General features: G+C 65.5%; 2 protein-coding genes across 4 annotated transcripts; one reads left to right on the forward strand and one right to left on the reverse strand.

The window, feature by feature from the left end:
• Positions 1-10: 10 nt before the first annotated feature.
• On the reverse strand, positions 11-9,991 carry RASIP1 (Ras interacting protein 1). Its single transcript, XM_090127560.1, has 11 exons — positions 9,520-9,991; positions 8,321-8,849; positions 6,991-7,349; positions 5,618-6,247; positions 3,863-3,900; positions 3,642-3,781; positions 2,768-2,877; positions 1,752-1,992; positions 890-1,062; positions 675-822; positions 11-232 (listed from the first exon to the last, which is right to left on the reverse strand). Exons 1-11 carry the CDS (start codon positions 9,955-9,957, stop codon positions 36-38), a joined length of 3,003 nt encoding a protein of 1,000 aa, XP_089983686.1. The 5' UTR covers positions 9,958-9,991; the 3' UTR covers positions 11-35.
• Positions 9,992-11,720: 1,729 nt separating this feature from the next.
• On the forward strand, positions 11,721-23,020 carry IL11 (interleukin 11). 3 transcript variants are annotated; one of them, XM_090127561.1, is made up of 6 exons: positions 11,721-11,830; positions 15,629-17,083; positions 19,426-19,595; positions 20,919-21,005; positions 21,754-21,912; positions 22,516-23,020. In XM_090127561.1, exons 2-6 carry the CDS (start codon positions 17,077-17,079, stop codon positions 22,678-22,680), a joined length of 588 nt encoding a protein of 195 aa, XP_089983687.1. In that variant the 5' UTR covers positions 11,721-11,830; positions 15,629-17,076; the 3' UTR covers positions 22,681-23,020. The 3 variants fall into 3 exon arrangements, with proteins under 3 accessions (XP_089983687.1, XP_089983689.1, XP_089983688.1); XM_090127562.1 differs by lacking the exon at positions 11,721-11,830 and adding an exon at positions 13,370-13,391; XM_090127563.1 differs by lacking the exon at positions 19,426-19,595 and having other exon boundaries at positions 11,723-11,830.
• Positions 23,021-23,310: the final 290 nt, after the last annotated feature.

Below are 23,310 nucleotides of genomic sequence, written 5' to 3' on the forward strand. Positions count from 1 at the left end.
CACCCACAGATCGGGAGGACCCCCGCCCCCCCCCCTCAGACCCCCCCGTCCCGCCCCATGGCGCTGAGGTTGGCGGGCAGCGCCCCCTCCTCGCGTTCCCACAGCATCCTGCGGATTCGGAACAGCGCCGCCTGCAGGCCGGAGTCCGTCACCGCCTCCCCAAGGCGCAGCTGGAAGCCGTCGGTGGGCAGCAGGAGGGGGGGGTGGTCCGAAAAGCTCTCGAATATATCGCCTGGGGGGGGGGGGGAAGGGGGTTGAGGGGCGTGGGGGGGTCGGGGGGATGTGGGGAAGAGAAGGAAAGGAAGGAAGGGAAGGACGAATAGGAAGAATAGAAGGGAGAGAGGGAGGAGAAGCAAAAGGGGCAGAAGGGGAAAAGGAAGAGGGAAAGAAAAGAAGAAGGAAGGAAGAAAAATGGGGGGAAGGGGAGAAGGGAGGAGGAAGGAAAGAGGAAGAACAGGAGGAAGAAGAGAAGGGGGGGAAGAAAAAGAAGAGGGGAGAGGGAAGGGAAGAAAGAAGAAGAAAGGAAGAGAATGAAAGGGGGGAAGGGGGGGAAGAGCAGAAGGAAGGAAAAAGAAAAGGAAGAACAGGAGGAAGGCGAGGACGAAGAGGACGAGGGGAAGGGGGGAGGAGGAAGGGCGGGAGGAGGAGAGGCGGTAGGAATTCCCGGGACCCACCGGAAGCCACGGCGTCGCGTTCTTCGGGCGGGGGGCTCCACCCCTCGGGGTAGCCCTGCCCCGGGCCCAGCTGGTAGTGCCGCAGCACGTGGTGCAGCTGCGCCGGGCTCAGCGCCGGGTACTCAGCCCTCAGCCGCGCCCACGTGGCCTAAGGGGGGAGGGGGGCGGCTCAGTATGAGCCCCCAGACCCCCCCCCGGACCCCCCCGAAGCCCACCTTGCTGAGGCTGCTGCGCGGGGTGCACAGCAGGTTGGCGGTGGCCGAGAGTTTGCGGAAGAACTCGGCGGCGATGTCCCCCAGCCCCACGGCCTGCAGCCAATCCAGCAGCAAGTCCAGGTTGGTTCGGATCCTCACCGCCCTCGACCATTGGAAGAACGGCCCGGCGCTGCCTGCGGGGCGGCAGAACTCAAATCCGCCTGAATTCAACCCAAAATTCATCACAAAGACCCCCGCCCGCCCCGCGGCCACGTGGGTGTGAAGCACGTGGGGCGCCACAGGGGAGCGAGCCGGAAGCACGTGACGCTCCCGGGCCTGGCGGCCACGTGAGCACAGCTCTCCGCCAATCAGCTGCGCGGCAGAGTCACGTGAGCGCCGCCCACGCCCACCGCGGCAGCCAATCGGAAACCGCCGCAACCCCGCCTCCCCCTTTCGGCACTTCCGGCTCGGGGAGGAAACGGCCGCTTCCCGCAGCGCCCGCTGCGGACAATGGGCGGAAATGGGGGAACCATAGAGATGCCTCATCACGGTTGTGATAGAGAGCCGCCGAGTCACAGCGCCCCCGTAAGCGCGCCTCCAAACGGCCCCAGGGAGCAGCGCGGACCCCCAGGACCCCCCCCGCATCCCCCAAATACCCTCATGGAGCGCCTCAGAACCCCATAAATGCCCTCTCAGCCCCCCAGGACCCCTCAGATCCCCCCAGAACGGCACCACAGACCCCCTCCCATCTCCCATAAGTGCCCTTTCAGACCCCCAGGTCTCCTCAGATCCCCCATAAACGCCCTCTCAGCCCCCCAGGACCCCCTCAGATCCCCCCCAGACGCCCCCAAAAGACCCCCGGGGACCCCCCCCCCCTCCCCACCTCTCTCCATGAGCGTGTTGAAGAGCGAGGCGTTGGAGAAGAAGAAGAGATATCCGAAGGTCTGCGAGGTGAGGTGGGGGTGCAGCTGGCACTGCCTGCTCAGCTCCAGGGCGGCCTGAAACACGGCCAGGGTGGGCCGGATCCCTTCCGGCATGGCGCCCAGGTCCGGAGCAACGCTGGGCTCCGAGCCGCCCACAAACGGGTTGGTGTCCAACAGGGACGGCAGGGTGGAGTAAAGGGTCTGGAAAAAAGGGGGAGGGGGTGTAAAAGGGGGAGGAGGGGGCGTCGAGGGGGGGGGTTGGGGGGTGGGGAGGAGGGGGGGTGTGAAAGGGGCAGGAGGGGACTGGGGAGGAGGGAGGGTGTAAAAGGGGGAGGGGTCAAGGGGGGTTTTGGGGGGTGGGGAGGAGGGGGGCATAAAAGGGGGAGGAGGGGGCGTCGAGGGGGGGGTTTGGGGGTGGGGAGGAGGGGGGGGGTGTAAAAAAGGAGGGGAGGGCATCAAGGGGGGGGTTGGGTGGGTGGAGAGGAGGGGGGGGTGTGAAAGGGGGAGGAGGGGGATGGGAAGGAGAGGGGGTGTAAAAGGGGGAGGGGGGGTCAAGGGGGGGTTTGGGGGGTGGGGAGGAGGGGGGTGTAAAAAAGGAGGGGGGGGCATCAAGGGGGGGGTTGGGTGGGTGGAGAGAAGGGGGGGGTGTAAAAGGGGGAGGAGGGAGTGGTGTAAAAGGCGGAGGAGGAGGGGGTCGAGGGGGGGTTTTGGGGGGTGAGGAGGAGGGGGGGTGTAAAAGGGGGAGGGGGAAGCGTTGAGGGGGGAGTTTGGGGGTGGGGAGGAGGGGGGGGGTGTAAAAGGGGAGGAGGGGGTGTCGAAGGGGGAGTTTGAGGGGTGGGTGGAAAAGGGGGAGGAGGGGGGGGTATAAAGGGGGGAGGAGGGAGCATCAAGGGGGGAGTTTGGGGGGTGGGGAGGAGGGGGGGGTGTAGAAGGGGGAGGGGGGGGCGTCGAGGGGGGGTTTTGGGGGCGGGGGCACCTTGGTCAGGTAGTAGACGGACTGCTGGAAGGTGGACATGATGACCTCGTCCAGCACCGCCAGCGCCTCGTCGCACTGCTCCAGGTCGGCTGTCAGCTCGGGGTCGGGGGCTGCGGGGGGGGTCGGGGGGTCAGGGGGGGGCTACAAACCCATATTGGGGGTCTGGGGTGAGGGAGGGGGGGCTACAAACCCATAGGGGGACAACAACCCATCTCCAGCCCCCCCTCAATTCCCCCCTCATTCCTCCCCCCAACCCCATATCCCCCCCCACACCCCCCTCAATTCTCCCACCCAGCGCCCCCCCCGTGCCCCCCACCCATCTCCAGCTCCCCCCCAACCATCCACCTCCAACCCCCCACCTCAATTCACCCCCCAACCCCCCCCTACGTCCCCCCTCCCCTCACCCCAATTCCCCCCCACTCAACTCCCCCCCTCCTCAACCACCCCCCTCAGCCCCCTGCCTCAACTCCCCCCCCACCCCCCCTCAACCCCCCTCCACTCCCCTCCCTCAACCCCAACTCCCCCCCTCCTCAACCCCCCCTTCAACCCCCCAACTCCCCTCAATTCCCCCCAACCCCAAACTCAACTCCCCCCAACCCCCCCTCCATAACCCCCCCCTCCTCCAACTCCCCCCCATCTCCCTCCCTTCAAACCCCCTCCTCAACCCCCCCCATCTCCCCCTGCCCCATTTCCACCCCCTCCCTCATCTCCACCCCCCAACCCCCCCTCCTCCAACTCCCCCCTCATCTCCCTCCCTCCAAACCCCCCCAACCCCTCCCCCTCATTTCCCCCTCCCCATTTCCACCCTCCCCCCTCAACCCCCCCCCTCCCCCCGCCCCCCCGAAGCCCCCCGCCCCCCGCCCCCCCCCCGCACCGTCCATCTCCATCTCGGCCTCCATCTCCGCCACGCGGCCCTGCGCGATGTTCAGCAGCTCCACGCCGTTCGCCAGCCACAGCAGCAGCGGCCTCAGCTGCTCCGACACCGCCTGGATGCCGGGCGGCGCCTCCTGGGGGCTGCAAGGTGGGCGGGGGGGGTCAAGGGGGGGGCAGGGGGCGGCCCTACGGCGGCCCTATGGCGGCGGGGGGGACACGCACTTGTCGGGCTGCCGCTCCCCGATCTCCTTGATCTTCTCCTGGGGGGGAATGGCGTCAGTGTCCCCGTAAGTGCCCCAAATCCGCCCCATAAGTGACCCCATAGAACCCCACGTAACCCCATAGGATCCCATAGAACCCCATAGGATCCCACAGAACCCCACAACACCCCACACAAACCCACAACACCCCCGTACCCAGACGACGTCCTTCACCCTGCCATATAACCCCATAGAACCCCATATAACCCCATAACACCCCATAGAACTCCATAAGATCCTATATAACCCCATAACACCCACACAACCCCATAGAACCCATAACACCCCCGTACCCAGATGGCATCCTTCACCCTGCCATATAACCCCATAACACCCCATCTAACCCCATAGGATCCCATAACACCCCATAGAACCCATAACACCCCATAGGATCCCATATAACCCCATAGGATCCCATAGGACCCACAACACCCCCGTACCCAGACGTCACCCTTCACCCTGCCATATAACCCCATAGGACCCCATATAACCCCATAGAACCCATAACACCCCATATGACCCCATAGAACCCATAACACCCCATATGACCCCATAACACCCCATAGGACCCCATAGAACCCCGTACCCAGACCGCGTCCTTCACCCTGCCATATAACCCCATAGGATCCCATATAACCCCATAACACCCCATATGACCCCATAGAACCCATAACACCCCATATAACCCATAACACCCCATAGCATCCCATATAACCCCATAGAACCCATAACACCCCATATGACCCCATATGACCCATAACACCCCATATGACCCATAACACCCCATATGACCCCATAGAACCCATAACACCCCACATGACCCCATAGAACCCCGTACCCAGACGGCGTCCTTCACCCTGCCATATAACCCCATAGGATCCCACATAACCCCATAGGACCCCATATAACCCCATAACACCCCATATAACCCCATAGAACCCATAACACCCCATATAACCCCATAGAACCCCACAGAACCCCGTACCCAGACGGCGTCCTTCACCCTGCCATATAACCCCATAGGATTCCATATAACCCCATAACACCCTATATAACCCCATAGAACCCATAACACCTCATAGCATCCCATAACACCCCATAGAACCCATAACACCCCACATGACCCCATAGAACCCATAACACCCCACAACACCCCATAGAACCCATAACACCCCATAGAACCCATAACACCCCACACGACCCCACAGAACCCCGTACCCAGACGGCGTCCTTCACCCTGCCATATAACCCCATAGGATCCCATATAACCCCATAACACCCCATATGACCCCATAGAACCCATAACACCCCACATGACCCCATAGAACCCCGTACCCAGACGGCATCCTTCACCCTGCCATATAACCCCATAGGATCCCACATAGCCCCATAGGACCCCATATAACCCCATAACACCCCATATGACCCCATAGAACCCATAACACCCCACATAACCCCATAGAACCCCGTACCCAGACGGCGTCCTTCACCCTGCCATATAACCCCATAGGATCCCACATAACCCCATAGGACCCCATATAACCCCATAGGACCCCACATGACCCCATAGAACCCATAACACCCCACATGACCCCACAGAACCCCGTACCCAGACGGCGTCCTTCACCCTGCCATATAACCCCATAGGATCCCACATAACCCCATAGGACCCCATATAACCCCATAACACCCCACATGACCCCATAGAACCCCGTACCCAGACGGCGTCCTTCACCCTCCCCGCGACGCTGCCCAGCAGCTCCGCCAGGTGGCGCTGCGGCATGGCGGTGGCGGCGTGCTGCAGGCACAGCCCCAGCAGGAAGGCCGGGCTCAGCCCCGCCCCGCCGCCGTCCGCCGCCGCCAGCACGGCGCCCAGCAGCGCCTCCTCGTCCTGCGCCCGGTAACGGAGCTCCGCCGCGCTGCTCTCCAGCACCGCCCGCACCGCTTCGTGCCGCTCCTGCGGGCTCCTCCCGCAGGCCGCGCAACCCAGGGCGCCGGTGATGCCGGCCGGTAGCGGGCGGCGGGGCAGCCAGGCGGGTCCGGGCTCCGGGCCGGGAGAACGGGGGTCCTTGTAGAGCAGCACGAAGTGTTGCCCCAAGCACAGCAGGTCTCCCGGTTTTAACGGCGCCGGGCGGAGCAGCGGGGAGCCGTTGTGGGTGACGGCGGCGCCGCGGAACGGGCGGACGGAGGCGGGGCTGCAGGACGTGCGGATGCTGCAGTGCTGCGGGAGGAGGTCCGGGCCCGGCAGCGCCGTGTGCGGCGGGGGGGGGCCGTGCGGGGCGGTGCGGGTCGGGTCCGGGCGGCCGAAGATGTGGGTGGGCTGGGACAGAACCAGCAGGACCGAGTCCTGGGGGGAGGGGGGGGGAAACGGGGGGTCAGGGGGGCAGTGGGGGGCAAGAGGGGGCAAACGGGGGGTTGGGGAGTAATGGGGAGGGCAATGGGGGGGGGGCTGGGGGGCAGTGGGGGGCAATGAGGGGTGGTTGGGGGTAATAGGGGGGGGTTGGGGGCAATAGGGGATGGTTGGGGGTCATAGGGGGGTGGTTGGGGGCAGTGGGGGGCAATTAGAGGGGTGGTTGGGGGGCAATAGGGGGCAAGAAAGGCAGTGAGGGGATTGTGGGGGGCAATAGGGGGGGCAATGGGGGGGTTGAGGGCAGTGGGAGGCAATAGGGGGGCAACGGGGGGCAATAGGGGTGGCTGGGGGATAGTTGGGGGGGCAGTGGGGGGCAATAGAGGGGTGGTTGGGGGGCAATGGGGGGGCAAAAGGGGATGGCTGGGGGGTAGTGGGGGGGTAGTTGGGGGCAGTGGAGGGCAATAGGGGGTGGTTGGGGGGCAAGAGGAGATGGTAAAGGGGGGTTGGAGGGCAGTTAGGGGTCGTGGGGAGCAATGGGGGGGTACTTCGGAAGCAGGGTTAGGGGGCAGGGTGAGGTTATGGGGCGCTGCAGGGCCATGGGGCAGGGCTACAGGGCAAGCTGAGCTATGGGGCAGTTATGGGGCAGGGTGAGGTTATGAAGCAGGGCTACGGGGCAGTTATGGGGCAGTTATGGGGCAGGCTGAGCCACAGGGTGAGCCGCGCCCCCCCCCCAGCCGCACCTGCCGCCCGTATCCCTGCAGCACCAGGCAGTACGGGCGCCGCCGGGGGGGCCGCACGAAGCTGCCCCCCTCCTCGTCCTCGTCGTCCTCATCCTCCTCCTCCTCGTCCTCCGGGCTCCGCCGCTCCTCGTCCCGCCGCTCGGGGCTCCGTTCCGCTCCGTCCCCGCGGGTTTCCGGCGGGGTTCCGGCGTCGTCCGCCGCCACGCTCAGCACCGCCCTGCGCTCCCGCCGCCGCCGCGCGGTCAGGTTGGCGTCGCTGACGCTGCGGCGCAGGGAAACGGACGGAGGGCGGGGCTGAGCGGGGGGCGGGGCGCCGGAGGCGGCGCGGGTGCGGGAACGGCGGGGGGGCGGGGAGGGGGCTGGGAGGGGGAATTGGGGGGGGGGGGTCAGAGGGGGGAGAAGGAATCGGGGGGGAAGTGAGGGAGGGGGGCAGAAATTGGGGGGAAAGGGGGAGGGGAGAAGAAATGGGGGAGAAGAAATTGGTGGGGGTCGTGAGCGGGGGAGAGGAGTGGGGGGCAGGAGAAATTGGGGGGTCATAGGGGGTGGGGGGAGAAATTGGGGGGCAGAGAGAAAAAAGGGCGTGAGATGTTGGGGTGCTGTGGGGCGCTATGGGGCAATAAATTGGATGCTATGGGGCACTGCGGGGCTCTATGTATGGGGCGTTGTAGGGCTCTATGGGTCACACTATGGGTCCAGCTATCGTTCGCTGTGGGTCCCGCTGTGGGTCCCACTATAGGGCTCTATGGGTCCAGCTCTGCGCCCCGCTACGGATCCCGCCGTGGGTCACACTACAAGCCACACTACGGGTCGCACCGTAGGTCACACTACGCGTCCCACTACGGGTCCAGCTGGGTCACACTACGGCTCCCGCTGTGGGTCAAACTACGTGCCCTACTACGGGTCGCAACGTGGGTCACACTACACATCACACTACGCGTCCTGCCGTGGGTCACACTACGGGTCCCACTATGGGCCACACTACAGGTCCCAGGTCCCACCGCGGGTCACACTACGGGTCCCGCCGCGGGTCACACTACAAATCACACTACCCGTCCTGCTACGGGTCCCACTACGGATCCTGCCGTGGGTCACACTACGAGCCACACTACAGGTCCCGCTACAGGTCCCGCCGCGGGTCGCACTACGGGTCCCGCTATGGGCCACACTACGGGTCCCGCCGCGGGCCACACTACATATCACACTACCCATCCTGCTACGGGTCCCACTACGGATCCCGCCGCGGGTCAAACTACGGGTCCCGCCGCGGGTCAAACTACGGGTCCCGCCGCGGGTCAAACCACGCGCCCCTCCGCGGCCGCCCGGCGCTCACCCCGTGCGTCGCGCCGCTCCCCGCGCTCCACGTCGGCCCTCCTCCGGATGAGGAACCTCCTGGCGCAGCCGTCCCTCGCCCTCCAGCCCTCGTGCAGCAGCACGGGCCGCTCGTCCGCCCCCAGCACCCGCACGAACTGCGGCTGCCACGCCCCCCCCGCGCCCCCCGCCCGCCCCACGGCGTCGCACAGCACGAAGTCGTCGCCGCCCCCGGCGCTCAGCCCGTAGCGCTCCAGCGCTTCCCGCAGCAGCTGCCGCGCCGTGCAGCCCCTGGTGGCCAGCACGCTCTTGTAGTTGGCGCCGTAGCTGATGTCGGCCCCGAAGATCTTCAGCACCACGGGGGGGGGCTGCTGGGGGGGCGGGGCGCCGCGGCCGGGACCGCCGCCCCCACCGCCGCCCCCTCCCCGGCGCCGCCGGCCTCCGTGGTCGTCGTCCCCCCGCTCCTCGTCCTCGTCCTCCTCTTCGTCCCCGGCGGGGGGGGAGGAGAGGTCGCAGAGTTTTTTCTCGCTCACCCAGCGGCGGTTGGGGCTCTGCGGGGAGGGGGGGGGGGTCAGTGAGGTGGGGGGGCTGTGGGGTGGGCGGGGGTCTGTGGGGTTATAGGGGGATGGAGGAGGGTGGGGGGCTGTGGGGTGGGATGGGGGTCAATGGGGTGGGGGGAGTCTGTGGGGGTCTATGGGGATGGAGGAGGGTGGGGGGCTGTGGGGTGGGGGGGCTCTGTGGGGTTACCATAGGGATGGATAAGGTTGGGGGGCTGTGGGGTGGGGGGGCTCTGTGGGGTTACATGGGGAAGGAGGACGGGGGGGTCTGTGGGGTGATGGGGGTCTGTGGGGTGATGGGGGTCTGTGGGTTCACATTGGGATGGAGGGAAGCGGAGGTCTGTGGGGCAGGATGGGAAGTCAATGGGGTGGGGGGGGGTCTGTGGGGATGGAGAAGGGTGGGGGGCTGTGGGTTGGCAGGGGTCTGTGGGGTTACATGGGGATGGAGGAGGGCAGGGGGCTGTGGGGCAGGAGGGGGTCTGTGGGGTGATGGGGGTCTGTGGGGTTACATAGGGATGGAGGAGGGCAGGGGTCTGTGGGATGGAGGGGGGTCTGTGGGGTGATGGGGGTCTGTGGGGTTATAGGGGGATGGCTGAGGTTGGGGGGCTGTGGGGTCACACTGGGATGGAGGGCGGGGGTCTGTGGGGCGGAGTTCCTCACTCACCCAGTGCCGGTCGGCGCCGTGCGGGGCGGCGTTGGCTCCCTGCGGGGGGGCGGCGGCGGCACCGGACCCCCGTGTAGTGGCGGCGGCGGCAGCAGCGCCCCCCTGCGGGGCGGCGTTGGTGCGGTGGAAGAGGTTGGAGAGCCGCTTGTGCCGCGCCGCTTTGGCCTTGCCGTGCGGCCGCGGCTCGGCGCTGTCGGAGCTGTTGGAGCGCACCGAGGCGGCGCTGGGCCAGCGGTGCCGGATTTGGGCCAGGCGCTTCCTGGGGCTGTTCACCCACAGCCCCACCGGGAAGTGGAGCTTGGCGAAGCGAGGGCTGCCCTCCTTGCGCTCCTCCGGGAACATGGCGGCGCTGGCGGGGGATGACGGGAGACCCCCGTGTGACCCCCGTGTCCCTATAGCGCCCCGCAGGGTCACGTGACCTTCCCAGGACTCCCCCATAATCACCAGCCCACCCCACAGGGTCACGTGACTTTACCAGTCTCCCCTAAGGGTCACATGACCTTCCCAGGACTCCCCCATATTCTTCAGCCCACCCCACAGGGTCACGTGACTTTACCAGTCTCCCCTAAGGGTCACATGACCTTCCCAGGACTCCCCCATATTCTTCAGCCCACTCCCATAGGGTCACGTGACTTTACCCCCCCCCCCAAGGGTCGCGTGACCTTTCCAGGACACAACACCCCCCCCCCCCCAAATATTCCCCAGCCCAACCCATAGCATCACGTGACCTTCCTGGGGACCCCCCCCCCCAATTAGTACCCAGCCCACCCCGTAGGGTCACGTGATCTCTATAGCCCACTCCATACAGTCATGTGACCTTCCCAGGAACCCCCCCCCCCCCCCCCTACGCCCACCCTGTATTCCCCAGCCCACCCCATAGGGTCACATGACCTTCAGCCTGCCCCATATTCACCCCCTTGCCCCCCCCCATTCCCCCACCTTCCCCCCTATTCCCCCCATAGGACCCCATTGCTCCCCTCTTTATCCCCTATTCCCCCCATAGGACCCCACTACTCCCCCCCAAGCCCCCCCATAGGATCCCATTACCTCCCAATTCCTCCACACCTTCCCCCCTATTCACCCCATAACACCCCACTACCCCCCCAGCCCCCCTCTTTACCCCCAATTCCCCCCTTAAGACCCCATTACCCCCCCATTCCTCCACACTTTAGCCCCTACTCACCCCATAAGACCCCATTACCCCCCCAGCCCCCCCCCTTTACCCCCAATTCCCCCCACAGGACCCCGTTACCCCCCCGTTTCCCCCCCATTCCCGCTCCTTACCCCCCACGCAGCTCTCAGTTCTTCCCGAACTGCTCCATGGTCCCTCCAGGAACACGACGGCCTCCCTTTGTCTCCTGCCTGGCTCTGGCCGGGTCACCCAGCAGCGATTTCCCTTCATCGGGGGGGGACAGGAAAAGGCGAGCCGGGCCAGGAGGGCAGGAAACCGGGAAGAGCGGGGGGGAGGGGCGGCAGGATGGGCGCAGGCCTCCGGGAAAGGAAAAGCAAGCTCTCCGGGCCCCTCCTGCAGCTCCACCCCCCTCAGGTGCCCCTCCTGACGGCCTCGACCCCTCCTCCGAAGGGTTTTCAACCCCCCTCATAGCGGCTCTACCGCCCCCGGAGCGCCGCGCTCCTCCCCCACCCGCCGCCATCGCGGCTTCTGCTCCCTCACGGCTGCGCCCGCCCACCTCCCCTCAGCTCCGAGCCCGCGCTGCGCCCCCATTGGCCAGGCGCCGAAAAGGCGGGAAGAGATCAGCCAATCGGAGAGCGGACAGAGAGCCCGCCCTCCTCCCCCCCCATTGGCTGGCGCCGCGGAGGCGGGAAGGATTCAGCCAATGGAAGCACGTGGTGCTGCCGGGCGAGGCGAGCATGAGGCAAGCTCGGGCGGGAAGGGCAGCCTCAGCCAATCAGAACGCGCGCAGCGCTGGCCCCGCCCCCCCGGCTCCCATCTCCTCACAGAGCGCGGACCCCCCCCCAGGATCCCCCTCAGAGCCCCCAGCCCCCCCAGAGCGCCTCGGGACCCCCCCAAATCCCCCCCCAGGATCCCCCTCAGGGCCCACAGATCCCACTCAGAGCTCCCCAACCCACCATCGGACCCCCCCCCCCCCCATGGCCTCACCGCCCCCTCACAGCCCCCAGACCCCCTTTAGGCCTCACAGCCCCCAGCCCCCCTTTAGGCCCCCCAACCCCCCCCTCACAGCCCCCAACTCCCCCTTTCAGACCCCCCCCCTCCCCAACCGCCCCCACTTTGGCACTTTCTGCTTCCTTCACGGACGGCAGAATGGCGAGAAACGGCCCTGAACGCCCCCAGGTTGGAATTTGGGGGGGGGGAGGGGCTCTAAGGGGTCGTGATGGGGGAGGGGCGGCTCCGAGCGAGGCGGGCGTCATTCCTCCACGCCGCAGGGGGGCGCCATAACACAGGGGCGACACTCGCGGGCTCGGGTTCATCTCTATGATCGCGTGCGCGCCTGGAGGGGTGAATAAAAGGGCTCTGCGTGGGGGAGGGGCGGCTCCGAGCGAGACGGGCGTTATTCCTCCACTCCGCAGGGGGGCGCCATAACGCGCGGAGACACCCGCGGGCTCGGGCTCATCTCTATGATCACGCGGGCACTTCGGAGGGGCGCAGGAGGCTTGGTGTGAGGGAGGGGCGCCTCGGGCGTTAATCCTCCGCTCCGCAGGGGGGCGCTATAACGGGGCGGGGGGGGGGCGCTGTCGACGCTCGCAGCCGCGGGATCGCCTCTATGGTTCGCGCCCACGTGTGCGCGCAGCTCCATCCCCGCGCGTTGCACTGCGGGCACACTCGGTGCCCGTAGGCGTGTAAGCGCACACCTGGGCCGTCCAAACGTGCGCTCACTCGCGTCCCAGCGGGCACCAGGCGGCCCCCACCTGCCCGCCCCTCCCCTCCCCTCCCCGCCCCGCCGCCTCCTGGCTCCCAGCCCGTCCGCCCCGCCCCGGCAGCGGCCCGGCCCCGTCTAGACGCCGCGGGGGCGGGGGGAGCCGCGGGATTCCCTCGCCGGGCTCGGGGGGCAACGCTGCGGGTGGGCCGGGTTGGGTTGGTGGGGGGTTGGGCTGGGTTGGGGGAGGGGATGGAAGGGGGTCGCTCCCCACACTCCCCCCCCCCGGGGTCTCATAGCCCTCCAGCGCAACCCTGCGCTGCCCCGGGTGCCCATAGGTGACCGCATTACATTCCGTGCCGCCCCCCCCCCCCCCGGCTGCTCGCAGCGCATCTCCACCTCCCCTCCCCCCCCCGCACGACCCCCCTCCCCCAAACACCTTTGTTGCCCCAAACACCCCGGACCCCCACACACAGCTCACGCGCTGACCCCCCCACCCCCCCATAGAGCATTTTCCTCCAATCTGCCCTCTCCCCCCATCCCCCCAATACCCCCAGGACCGCCATCTGCACCCCCATACCCTCCCAGCACCCATAGGACCCCCCCCACCTCCCAGACCCCCCCCACATCCTCACAAACGATCCCCTCCCCCCCCCAGAGTCACCCCAGGTGACCCCCCCACCCCACAGGTGACCCCCAAACCTCCCCCCCCCATCCATCCATCCGTCCGTCCATCCATCTCAGCCCCCCCCCCACATCCCCAACCCCCCCCCAGGTGCCCCCAAACCACCCCATCCCAACCCCCGGAGCGCCCCTGGTGCCCCCCACCCCACAGGTGGCCCCCCCTCCAGTCCATCCATCCATCCCAACCCCCCACCCATAGGACCCCCCCCCACATCCCCAACCCCCCCACACCACCCCATCCCCCCTCCCAGAGCACCCCAGGTGCCCCCCCCACCCACAGGTGACCCACAAATCTCCTCCCCCCCCCCCCCCCATCCATCCCAGCACCCATAGGACCCCCCCGGAGCACTCCAGGTGACCCCCATCGCCCCCCCCCCCCACCCTACCGTCTGTCCGTCCGTCCATCCCTGCCCCCCCCCTCCCTCCCATTCAGACCTCAGGGCTCACAGCCAGCCCCCCCCCTCCCCGTCGCGCCCCCCCCCCTCCTCCTGCGGTCTGCCCAGGCCTGCCCCGGCAGCGCCGGCCGGGGGCATTTGCGTCAAAGCCGCCCCCCCCCGGGGGGGGTCAGCCGTGCTTCCTGTGTACTCACACGTGTGTGTACGGCCGGGGGGGGGGGGAGATGAACCATCTGTTTGTGGAACCGCCGCCCGCCCCACCGCAGGGCGACCGTGAGGGGGGGGGTGGCGGTTATGGGGCGGGGGGGGGGGGTCGCGGGGGTCCTTATAGGGCGCCCCGGGGGGGGGCTTCGTCAGCGGTCCCGCGCTTCAATGCGGGCGGCGACGGCGTCAGAGCCTGACGCACTGCCCCCCCCCTCTGACCCCCCCCCCCACCGCCAAAGGCACCGAAGGACGCAAAACGGAGGGGGGGGCACCGGGGAAAGCCCCCTCCCACGCACAGCCACAGCTGCGGCCCCCACCTGCCTGCCTGCGTGCGGCCCGCGGCGCTGTGGGGCGGGATGGGGGGGCTGCTGAAAATGGGGGGGGGGCAGAACCCCCCTGCTGCCCCATAGCGCCCCCCCCCCGCTGCCCTATAATCCCCCTGCTGCCCCATAGCCCCCCCCGCTGCCCTATAATCCCCCTGCTGCCCCATAGCCCCCCCTGCTGCCCTATAATCCCCCTGCTGCCCCATAGCCCCCCCTGCTGCCCTATAATCCCCTGCTGCCCCATAGCCCCCCCTGCTGCCCTATAATCCCCTGCTGCCCCATAGCCCCCCCTGCTGCCCTATAATCCCCCTGCTGCCCCACAGCCCCCTCCCATTGTCCCATAGGGTCTGACCTATAGGGTCAATGCTGCCCCATAGGGCCCACGCTGACCTGTGCCTCCCCCCCCCCACACACCCCATAGTGTCTGCCCCATAGGGTTCACACTGACCTGTGCCCCCCCCCTACCCCATAGGGTCTGATCTATAGGGTCAGTGCTGCCCCATGGGGTCCGTGCTGACCTGTGCCCCCCGCCCCATAGGGTCTGACCTGTGCCCCCCCCCCCGCCCCATAGCGGGCTCCATGCAGGTGTGCACCATGCAGCGCTGCTGGTGTGCACAGTGTGGGGGCACAGAGGGCACACTCAGCCCTATAGAGCCCCATAGAACCCCATAGGGCCGCCCCATAGAGCTCCCTCTGCCACCCCATAGAACTGCCCCATAGAGCCCCATGGAACCTCATAGGGTCCCATAGATCCCCATAAGGCCGCCCCATAGATCCCCATAGAGTCATCCCATAGAACCCCATAGGGCTGCCCCATAGATTCTCATAGAGTCACCCCATAGGACCCCATAGAACCCCATAGATCCCCGTAGGGCCACCCCATAGGGCCGCCCCATAGAACCCCATAGGGCTGTCCCATAGATCCCCATAGGGCCGCCCCATAGATCCCCATAGGCTGTCCTATAGGGCTGCCCCATAGAATCCCATAGGGCCACCCCATATAATCCCATAGAGCCCCATAGGGCCACCTCATAGATCCCCATAGGGCTGCCCCATAGAACCCCATAGGGTCGCCCCATAGGACCCCATAGATTCCCATAGGGCCACCCCATAGAATCCCATAGAGCCCCATAGGGCTGCCCCGTAGATTCCCATAGGGCCACCCCATAGATTCCCATAGGGCCACCCCATAGAACCCCTTAGAACCCCATAGGGCTGCCCATAGATCCCCATAGGGCCTCCCCATAGGGCCGCCCCATAGGTCCCCATAGGGCCACCCCACAGAACCCCATAGGGCCGCCCCACAGATCCCCATAGGGCAACCCCACAGATCCCTATAGGGCCGCCCCACATATCCCCATGGGGCCACCCCACAGATCCCCATAGGGCCGCCCCACAGAGCCCCCAGGGCCGCCCAGCCCACACCAGGGGTGACACATCGCCATCCAACCCCACTTGGGGGGCTGACTCAACCTCAGGGTAGTGGTGGTTGGGGGGGGGGGGCTTTACCAACCCCCCCCCCCAAAACAATCTGCAGGACCCCCCCCCGTGCTGCCCCCCCCCCACCCCCCCCAGACTCCGTGTGGGTTTTTTTTTTTTTGGGTGAATTTCTCTCTCTCTCTCTTTTTTTTTTTTTTTTTTTTTCCCCTCTTCCCCCCTCCGCGTGCAGCCCGGTGTTGCTGAATGGAAAAGCCGTGAGTCAGGCGTGTGTCATCGCACATAGCGGGATATAAGGGAGCTGTGGGGAGCTGTGGGGCCGCGTGGGGAGGGCGAGGGTGAGTGTGAGTGAGTGTGCAAGGCCAGGTGTGCGGAGCCGGGAGCGGGGGGGAAAAAGGGGGTTGGGGGGCGGTGGTGCGTGCTGTGTTGGTGTGTTGTGGAGGGGGTGTGAGCGGCGGGGGGGAGTGCGAGGAGGGTGGGAGGGTGTGAGGAGTTGTGTCAGTGTGTCTAGTTGTGTCAGTGTGTCAGTGTGCCTGTGTGTCGTTGTGTAGTTGTGTCAGTGTGTCAGTGTGTCAGTGTGTGTGACTGCCTAGTTGTGTCAGTGTGTGTCACTGTCTAGTTGTGTCACTGTGTCAGTGTGTCACTGTGTCTAGTTGTGTAGTTGTGTCAGTGTGTCACTGTGTCAGTGTGTGTGTCGCTGTCTAGTTGTGTAGTTGTGTCACGGTGTGAGCGTGTCAGTGCGTAGTTATGTCATTGTGCCATTGCGTGTGTAGTTGTGTCATTGCGTGTGTAGTTGTGTCACTGTGTCAGCCTGTCACTGTGTGTGTAGTTGTGTAGCTGTGTCACTGTGTCAGTGTGTCACTGTGTCACTGTGTGTGTAGTTGTGTCACTGTGTCACTGTGTCAGTGTGTCACTGTGTGTGTAGTTGTGTCAGTGTGTAACTGTGTCAGTGTGTAACTGTGTCAGTGCGTAGTTGTGTCACTGTGTCAGGCTGTGAGTGTGTCAGTCTGCAGTTGTGTCACTGCGTGAGTGTGCAGTTGTGTCACTGTGTCACTGTGTCAGTGTGCCAGGGCGTGTAGTTGTGCCATTTTGTGAGTGTCAGTGTGTAGTTGTGTCACTGTGACACCATGTCAATGTGCCAGAGTGTTGTGGTGTGATTGTGTCGTGGTGTGGTTGTGTCACGGTGTCGTTGTGTCACGGTGTGGTTGTGTCGCAGCATCGCAGCGCTGGACTGCGGTTGTGTCGCCGTGTCTGTCGGCGTGTCACGACACTGAGGCGCGGTTGCGTCCCTGTTTGTGTCGCGCTGTCGCCGTGCCGCCATGTTGAGGTGTGATCGTCTCACTGTGGCACTGTCGTGTCCCTGTGCCGTGCTGTGACCTGGTTGTGTCGTTGTGTCCCTGTTGTGTCGCTGTGCAGTTGTGTCATTGTGTGGTTGTGTTGTTGTGTCGCTGTGTCGCTGTGTGGTTGTGGTGTTGTGTCGCTGTGTGGTTGTGTCGCTGTGTGGTTGTGTCGTTGTGTGGTTGTGTCGCTGTGTGGTTGTGTCGTTGTGTGGTTGTGTCGTTGTGTGGTTGTGTCATTGTGTGGTTGTGTTGTTGCGTCGCCGTGGTTGTGGCCGTGGCGGCGCTGCGGCTGTGGGGTCAGAGCGCCGTCAGCCCCACAAGTGTGGAGGAGCCGCAGAGCATGGCAGGTAAGGGGGGGGCGGGGGGCTCCAGGGGGACCCCCATAAGGGCACCCATAGGGACCCCCACCCATAGGGACCCCCCCCACCCATAGGGACCCCATAGGGTCACACGTAGGGCACCCATAGGGGCACCCATAGGGACCCCCATAGGGTCACTCATAGGGACACCTAAGAGACCCCCATAGGGACCCCCAATGGACCCCCATAGGGGCGCCCATAGGGACCCCCGTAGGATCACCCACAGGACCCCCATAGGGACACCAGTAGGGCCCCCACGGGACCCCCATAAGGACACCCATAGGGTCACCCATAGGGTCACCCATAGGGTCACCCATAGGGACCCCCCATAAGGCCTCCCATAGGGACACCAATAGGGCCCCTATAAGGACCCCCATCAGAACCCCATAAGGATCCCCATAGGAACACCTATAGGGACACCTAAGAGACCCCATAGGGACCCCATAGGGACCCCCATATAGAAACACCTATAGGGACACCTAAGAGACCCCATAGGGACCCCACAGGACCCCCATAGGGACCCCATAAGGACCCCCCTAGGAACACCTATAGGGACACCTAAGAGACCCCATAGGGGTCCCACAGGACCCCCATAGGGTCACCAATAGGGCCCCCATAGGGACCCCATAAGGTTTACCATAGGGTCACCCATAGGGACACCTAAGAAACCCCAATAGGGCCTCCCAGGACACCATAGGGTCACCAATAGGGCCCCCATAGGGACCCCCATAGGAACACCCATAGGGACACCCATAGGGACACCTAAGAGACCCCATAGGGACCCCATGGGACCCCCATAGGGACCCCATAAGGTCCCCCATAGGGTCACCCATAGGGACACCTAAGAAACCCCATAGGGACCCCATAGGGACCCCACAGGACCCCTATAGGGACCCCCATCGAAACCCCATAAGGACCCCCATAGGAACACCTATAGGGACACCTAAGAGACCCCCATAGGGCCCCCCCAGGACCCCCATAGGGTCACCAACAGGGCCCCCATCGGGACCCCATCACGCCTTGCACACGCGCGTGCACACAGCCCCCCCTCGCGCCTTGCACACGCGCGTGCACGCGGCCCCGCCGGCCCCTCCAGGTGTGCCCCCCCCCCCCCATCCCCCCCCGCCCCCTGACTCACCCCGCATCACTCTTTCCAGCCCCGGACCTCACAGGAGGCGCCCGCCCCACAGCAATGGGGTGGGATGGGGATGCGACCCCCGCCCCACATATTGGGACCCTCCCCCCCCGTAGGCGAAACCCCCATCCTATCATAGGGACCCCCAACCCATATATAGGGACCCCCACCCCATAGATGGGACCCCTATGCTGTCACAGGGACCCTCACCCCATACATAGGGACCCCTACCCCATCATGGGGGACCCCAAGACCCCCAGCCCCCCGAGCAATGGGACCCTTAACATGGAGACCCCAGACCCTCAAATGGGAACCCCAGACCCCCAACATGGGGATCCCAAGACCCCCAGCCCCCCCAGGCAATGGGACCTTTAACACGGGGACCCCAGACCCCCAATCAATGGGACCCCGAAATGGGGACCCCAGCGCCCAAATGGAGACCCCAGCCCCCCAATCAATGGGACCCTTAACATGGGGACCCCAAGACTCCTAAATGGGGACCCCAGCCCTCCAAATGGGGACCCCAGACCCCCAGACGGAGACCCCAGCCCCCCAATCAACGGGTCCCCCAATCAATGGGACCCCGAAATGGGGACCCCAGACCCCAAAACGGAGACCCCAGACCCCCAATCAATGGGACCCTTAACATGGGGAACCCAGGACTCCTAAATGGGGACCCCAAGACCCCTAACATGGGGACCCCAGACCCCCAAACGGAGACCCCAGCCCCCCAATCAACGGGACCCGCAATCAATGGGACCCCGAAATGGGGACCCCAGACCCCCAGACGGAGACCCCAGACCCCCAATCAACGGGACCTTTAACATGGAGACCCCAGACTCCTAAATGGGGACCCCAGCCCCCCAAACGGAGACCCCAGACCCCCAATCAACGGGACCCGCAATCAATGGGACCCCGAAATGGGGACCCCAGACCCCCAGACGGAGACCCCAGACCCCCAATCAACGGGTCCCCCAATCAATGGGACCCCGAAATGGGGACCCCAGCCCCCCAAATGGAGACCCCAGACCCCCCATCAATGGGACCCTTAACATGGGGACCCCAGCCCCCCAAACGGAGACCCCAGCCCCCCAATCAACGGGACCTTTAACATGGAGACCCCAGACTCCTAAATGGGGACCCCAGCCCCCCAGACGGAGACCCCAGCCCCCCCTCATTGCCGCCCCCCCCCCAGTCGCACTGTGGCAGACGCTGCTGGCCCTGCTGGGTCTGTACCCCGGGCTTTGCCCCTCCCTTCCGGCCGCCCCCCGCCCGCGCCCCCCGGACCCCCGCGCCGACCTGGACAGCGTGGTCAGCCTGGCCAAAGCCCTCCTGAGCGACACCAAAGCCTTCCTGCAGCAGCTGGTGAGACCCCGGGAGACCCCCGCCCCAGAAAACCCCCCTGCCCCAAACGGCCCCCCCCCCCCGGTCCCATAGAAAGCCCCCCACCCCATAGCGACACCCCCTGCCCCACTGGGACGCCCCCGCCCCATAGAGAGCCCCGCGGTCCTATGTAAAGCCTCTCATCCCATAGCGACCAGCCTCACCCCAGAGAGCCCCCCCGGCCCCATAGAGCCCCCCCGGCCCCATAGAGCCCCCCCCCGGCCCCATAGAGACCAGCCCCACCCCATAGAACCCCCTCAGCCCCATAGAGACCCCCTGGCCCCATAGAGACCCCCCCCCGCCCCGTAGAAAGCCCCCAGCACCACAGAGACTCCCCAGCCCCATAGAGACCCCCCCCCAGCCCCATAGAAAGCCGCCCACCCCATAGCGACACCCCCTGCCCCATTGGGACCCCCCCTGCCCCGTAGAGACCCCCCGTGCCCCATAGAAAGCCCCCAGCCCCATAGAGACCCCCCCATGCCCCATACAGACCCCCCCTTGCTCCATAGAAAGATCCCCCCACCCCATAGAAACCCCCCCGCCCCATAGAAACTCCCGGCCCCATAGTGACACCCCCTGCCCCATTGGAACCCCCCATCCCCCCCCCAGTAGAGACCCCCAGCGCACCATCGAGACACCCCGGCCCTATAGAAAGCCCCCCCTGCCCCATAGAGACCTTCAGCCCCATAGAAATCCCCCCACCCCACAGAGACCCCCCCCCAACCTCACAGAGACCCCACCCCATAGAGACCCCCTCCTGTACCATACAGAGCGCCCCAACCCTCCCACCCCATACTTTGAGACCCCCACCCCATAAACACACAGACTACCCTATAGATGGGACCGCCCCCCCATTATAGGGACCCTCATCCTATCATAGGGACCCCCACCCCACAATAGGGACCCCCCCCCCCTCTATAGCCTCCCCCATTATAGGGAATCCCCCGTTATAGGCACCCCCGCCCCATTATAAGGACCCCTGCTCCATTATACGGACCCCACCCCATAATTGGGACCCCAACTCCATAATAGGACCCCCCACCCCATAATAGGGACCCCTGCCCCATAATAGGGACCCCCCCCCCCCATTATAGCCCCCCCATTATAGGGAATCCCCTGTTATAGGGACCGTGCCCCAGGATAGGGACCCCAACCCCATAATAGGGACCCCTGCCCCATAATAGGGACCCCCCCCCCATTATAGCCCCCCCATTATAGGGAATCCCCCGTTATAGGGACCCTGCCCCATGATAGGACCCCTGCCCCATTGTAGGACCCCCCCCTCACCCCACTGCTGCCCCCTAGCGGTCGCGCTTCCCGGCTGAAGGAGAGCACAAGCTGGACTCGCTGCCTGCGCTGTCCATGAGCGCCCTGGAGCTCAGCAACATCCAGGTGGGCTCCGGGGGGGGGCTGGGGGGGTCTTGGGGTCTCTGCGGGGGGCACAGCAGGGTCCTGGGGGTCTCTTGAGGGGGTCCTGGGAGGGTCTGGGGGGGTCTTGGGGTCTCTGGGGGGGGCCTGGGGGTCTCTGGGGGGGGTACTGGAGGGTCTCTGGGGGAGTCCTAGGGGTCTCTGGGGTGGTCGTGGGGGGGCCTGTGGTGGTCCTGGGGGTCTCTGGGGGGGTCTTGGGGTCTCTGGGGGGTCCTAGGGGTCTCTGGGAGAGTCTAGGGGTCTTTGGGGGGGGTCTTGGGGCCTCTGGGGGGGGAACTGGAGGGTCTCTGGGGGTCCTAGGGGTCTCTGGGGGAGTCTGGGGGGGTCCTGGGGGTCTCTGAGTGGGGTCTTGGGGAAATCTTGGGGGGTCTCTGGGGGAGTGTGGGGGGTCCTGGGGGTCTCTGGGGGGGTCCTGGGGTTGTCCTAGGGGGAGTCCTGGGGGAGTCTTGGGGGGTCCCGGGGTCCTGGGGGTCCTGGGGGAGTCCTGGGGGTCTCCATGTCGGGGGTGGGGGTCTCTAAATATGGGGTCCTGAGGGTCCCTGTGTGGGGTGGGGGGTCCTGGGTGTGGGGTCCCCACATCCATGAGGATCCTATGGGGTTGGGGTGTCCCTGATGGGGTCCCCACATCATCCATGAGGTTCCTATGGGGGTTGGGGGGGTCGTTGGGCCGGGGGTCCCATGGATTCTTTGCCCCCCCCCACCCCCCCCGCAGCCCCCCGGGGCGCTGTCGCGACTGAGCGCGGACCTGCAGCGATACCAGCGGCACCTGGAATGGCTGCGGAGGGCCGGGCCGGCATTGCGCCCCCTGGAGGCCGAACTGGGAGCGCTGCACGCCAGGCTGGAACGGCTGCTGCGCCGCCTCGACCACCTGGTGGGGAATTGGGGGGGGGTCGCGGGGGGAGGGGGGGTCCTGGGGGTCTTGGGGGGAAGCTGGGGGGGTCTCTGGGGGGGAGTAGAGTGGGGCTGAGGGCAATGGGGGGCTTTGGGGAGGTGGGGGGCAGTGGGGCAGATTGAGCTGGGAGGGGGCGGGGCTTAAAAAGGGGCGGGGTTTATGGGGCTGGGGGCGGAGCGTGTGGAAAAGCTGGGAGAAGGGGGCGGGGCGAGTGTATGGGGGCGGGGCTATGGAAGGGGGCGGGGCTTTGCGGCTGTCGGTGCTAAACAAGGGGCGTGGTTATGGAAATGGGGCGGGGCTTTGTGCTGGGCGCTGCTATGGAAGGGGGCGGGGCTACGTGAAGGGGGCGGGGCTCTGTGCGTGTCTATGCTAAAGAAGGGGCGTGGCTATGGGAAGCGGGCGGGGCTTTTGTGGGCGTTTATGCTGTAGGAAGGGGCGTGGCTTGGAGATGTGAATGAATGGGAGGCGTGGCTTCACGTCGCAGCGCTGTTAAAAGAAGGCGTGGCCTCGCACACAAAGGGGCGGGGCTACGCGCGGTGGGCGGGGCCAAGCATTAACCCGCCCCCCCGCCGCCCTTTCCAGCTGTCCCGGCTGAGCCTGAACCGCCCCAACGACCCCCACCCGCCTCTGCCCCCCCCCGGATCGCCATGGGCGGCCGTGCAGGCGGCGCACGCGGTGCTCCGAGGGCTGCACCTCCATTTGGACTGGGCTTCCCGTGCCCTCGTGCTGCTCCGGAACCGCCTCTGACCCCTGGGGTCACGTGACGGTGGGCACGGCGCGGTCACGTGACACGGCGCGGTCACGTGATGCCGGAAACGCGTGGCCCCGGCCCCGCGGTCACGATTCGCCCCCCCCTCCCTCCTCCCTTCCCCCCCCCCCCCCCGAGGCTTTATTTATGCTCAATTATTTATTATTATTATTTATTAATCGCGTCGGGTTCTGTCGTTGTATCACCGCCCTTTATTTTATTATCCTTAATTTTATTATTATTTTATTTGTTATTATTATTTTATTATTATTATTATTATTGTTATTTTATTATTATTGTTATTTTAACCCCCCCCTTTCTTCCGTCGGGCGGCCGTTATTTATTGCCCCGCCCCCCCCCCCCTCCCCCCCCACACACTTTTATAGAGGATTTTCATTGGGAAAAATAAAGGAAAGCATCAAAAAAATGAAATTAAAGAGTCGAAAAATGGGAAAAAAAACTGCGGAAGGGGGGGGGGGGGGGGGGGGCACAAAAATGAGGAAAAAAAAGCGCCGAAAAATGAGGAGGAACGACCAAAAAAGCCCCCAGACCGCTGACTGCGCCACCACTTTGGGGGGGGGATAAATTCACAAAATCCCTCATTCTCAGCCCAGACCCACCGCCCCCCC

This window comes from Phasianus colchicus, chromosome 31 (assembly GCF_987193195.1).
Source record: "Phasianus colchicus chromosome 31, bPhaCol1.hap1.1, whole genome shotgun sequence".
Classification (NCBI taxonomy): Eukaryota; Metazoa; Chordata; class Aves; order Galliformes; family Phasianidae; genus Phasianus; species Phasianus colchicus.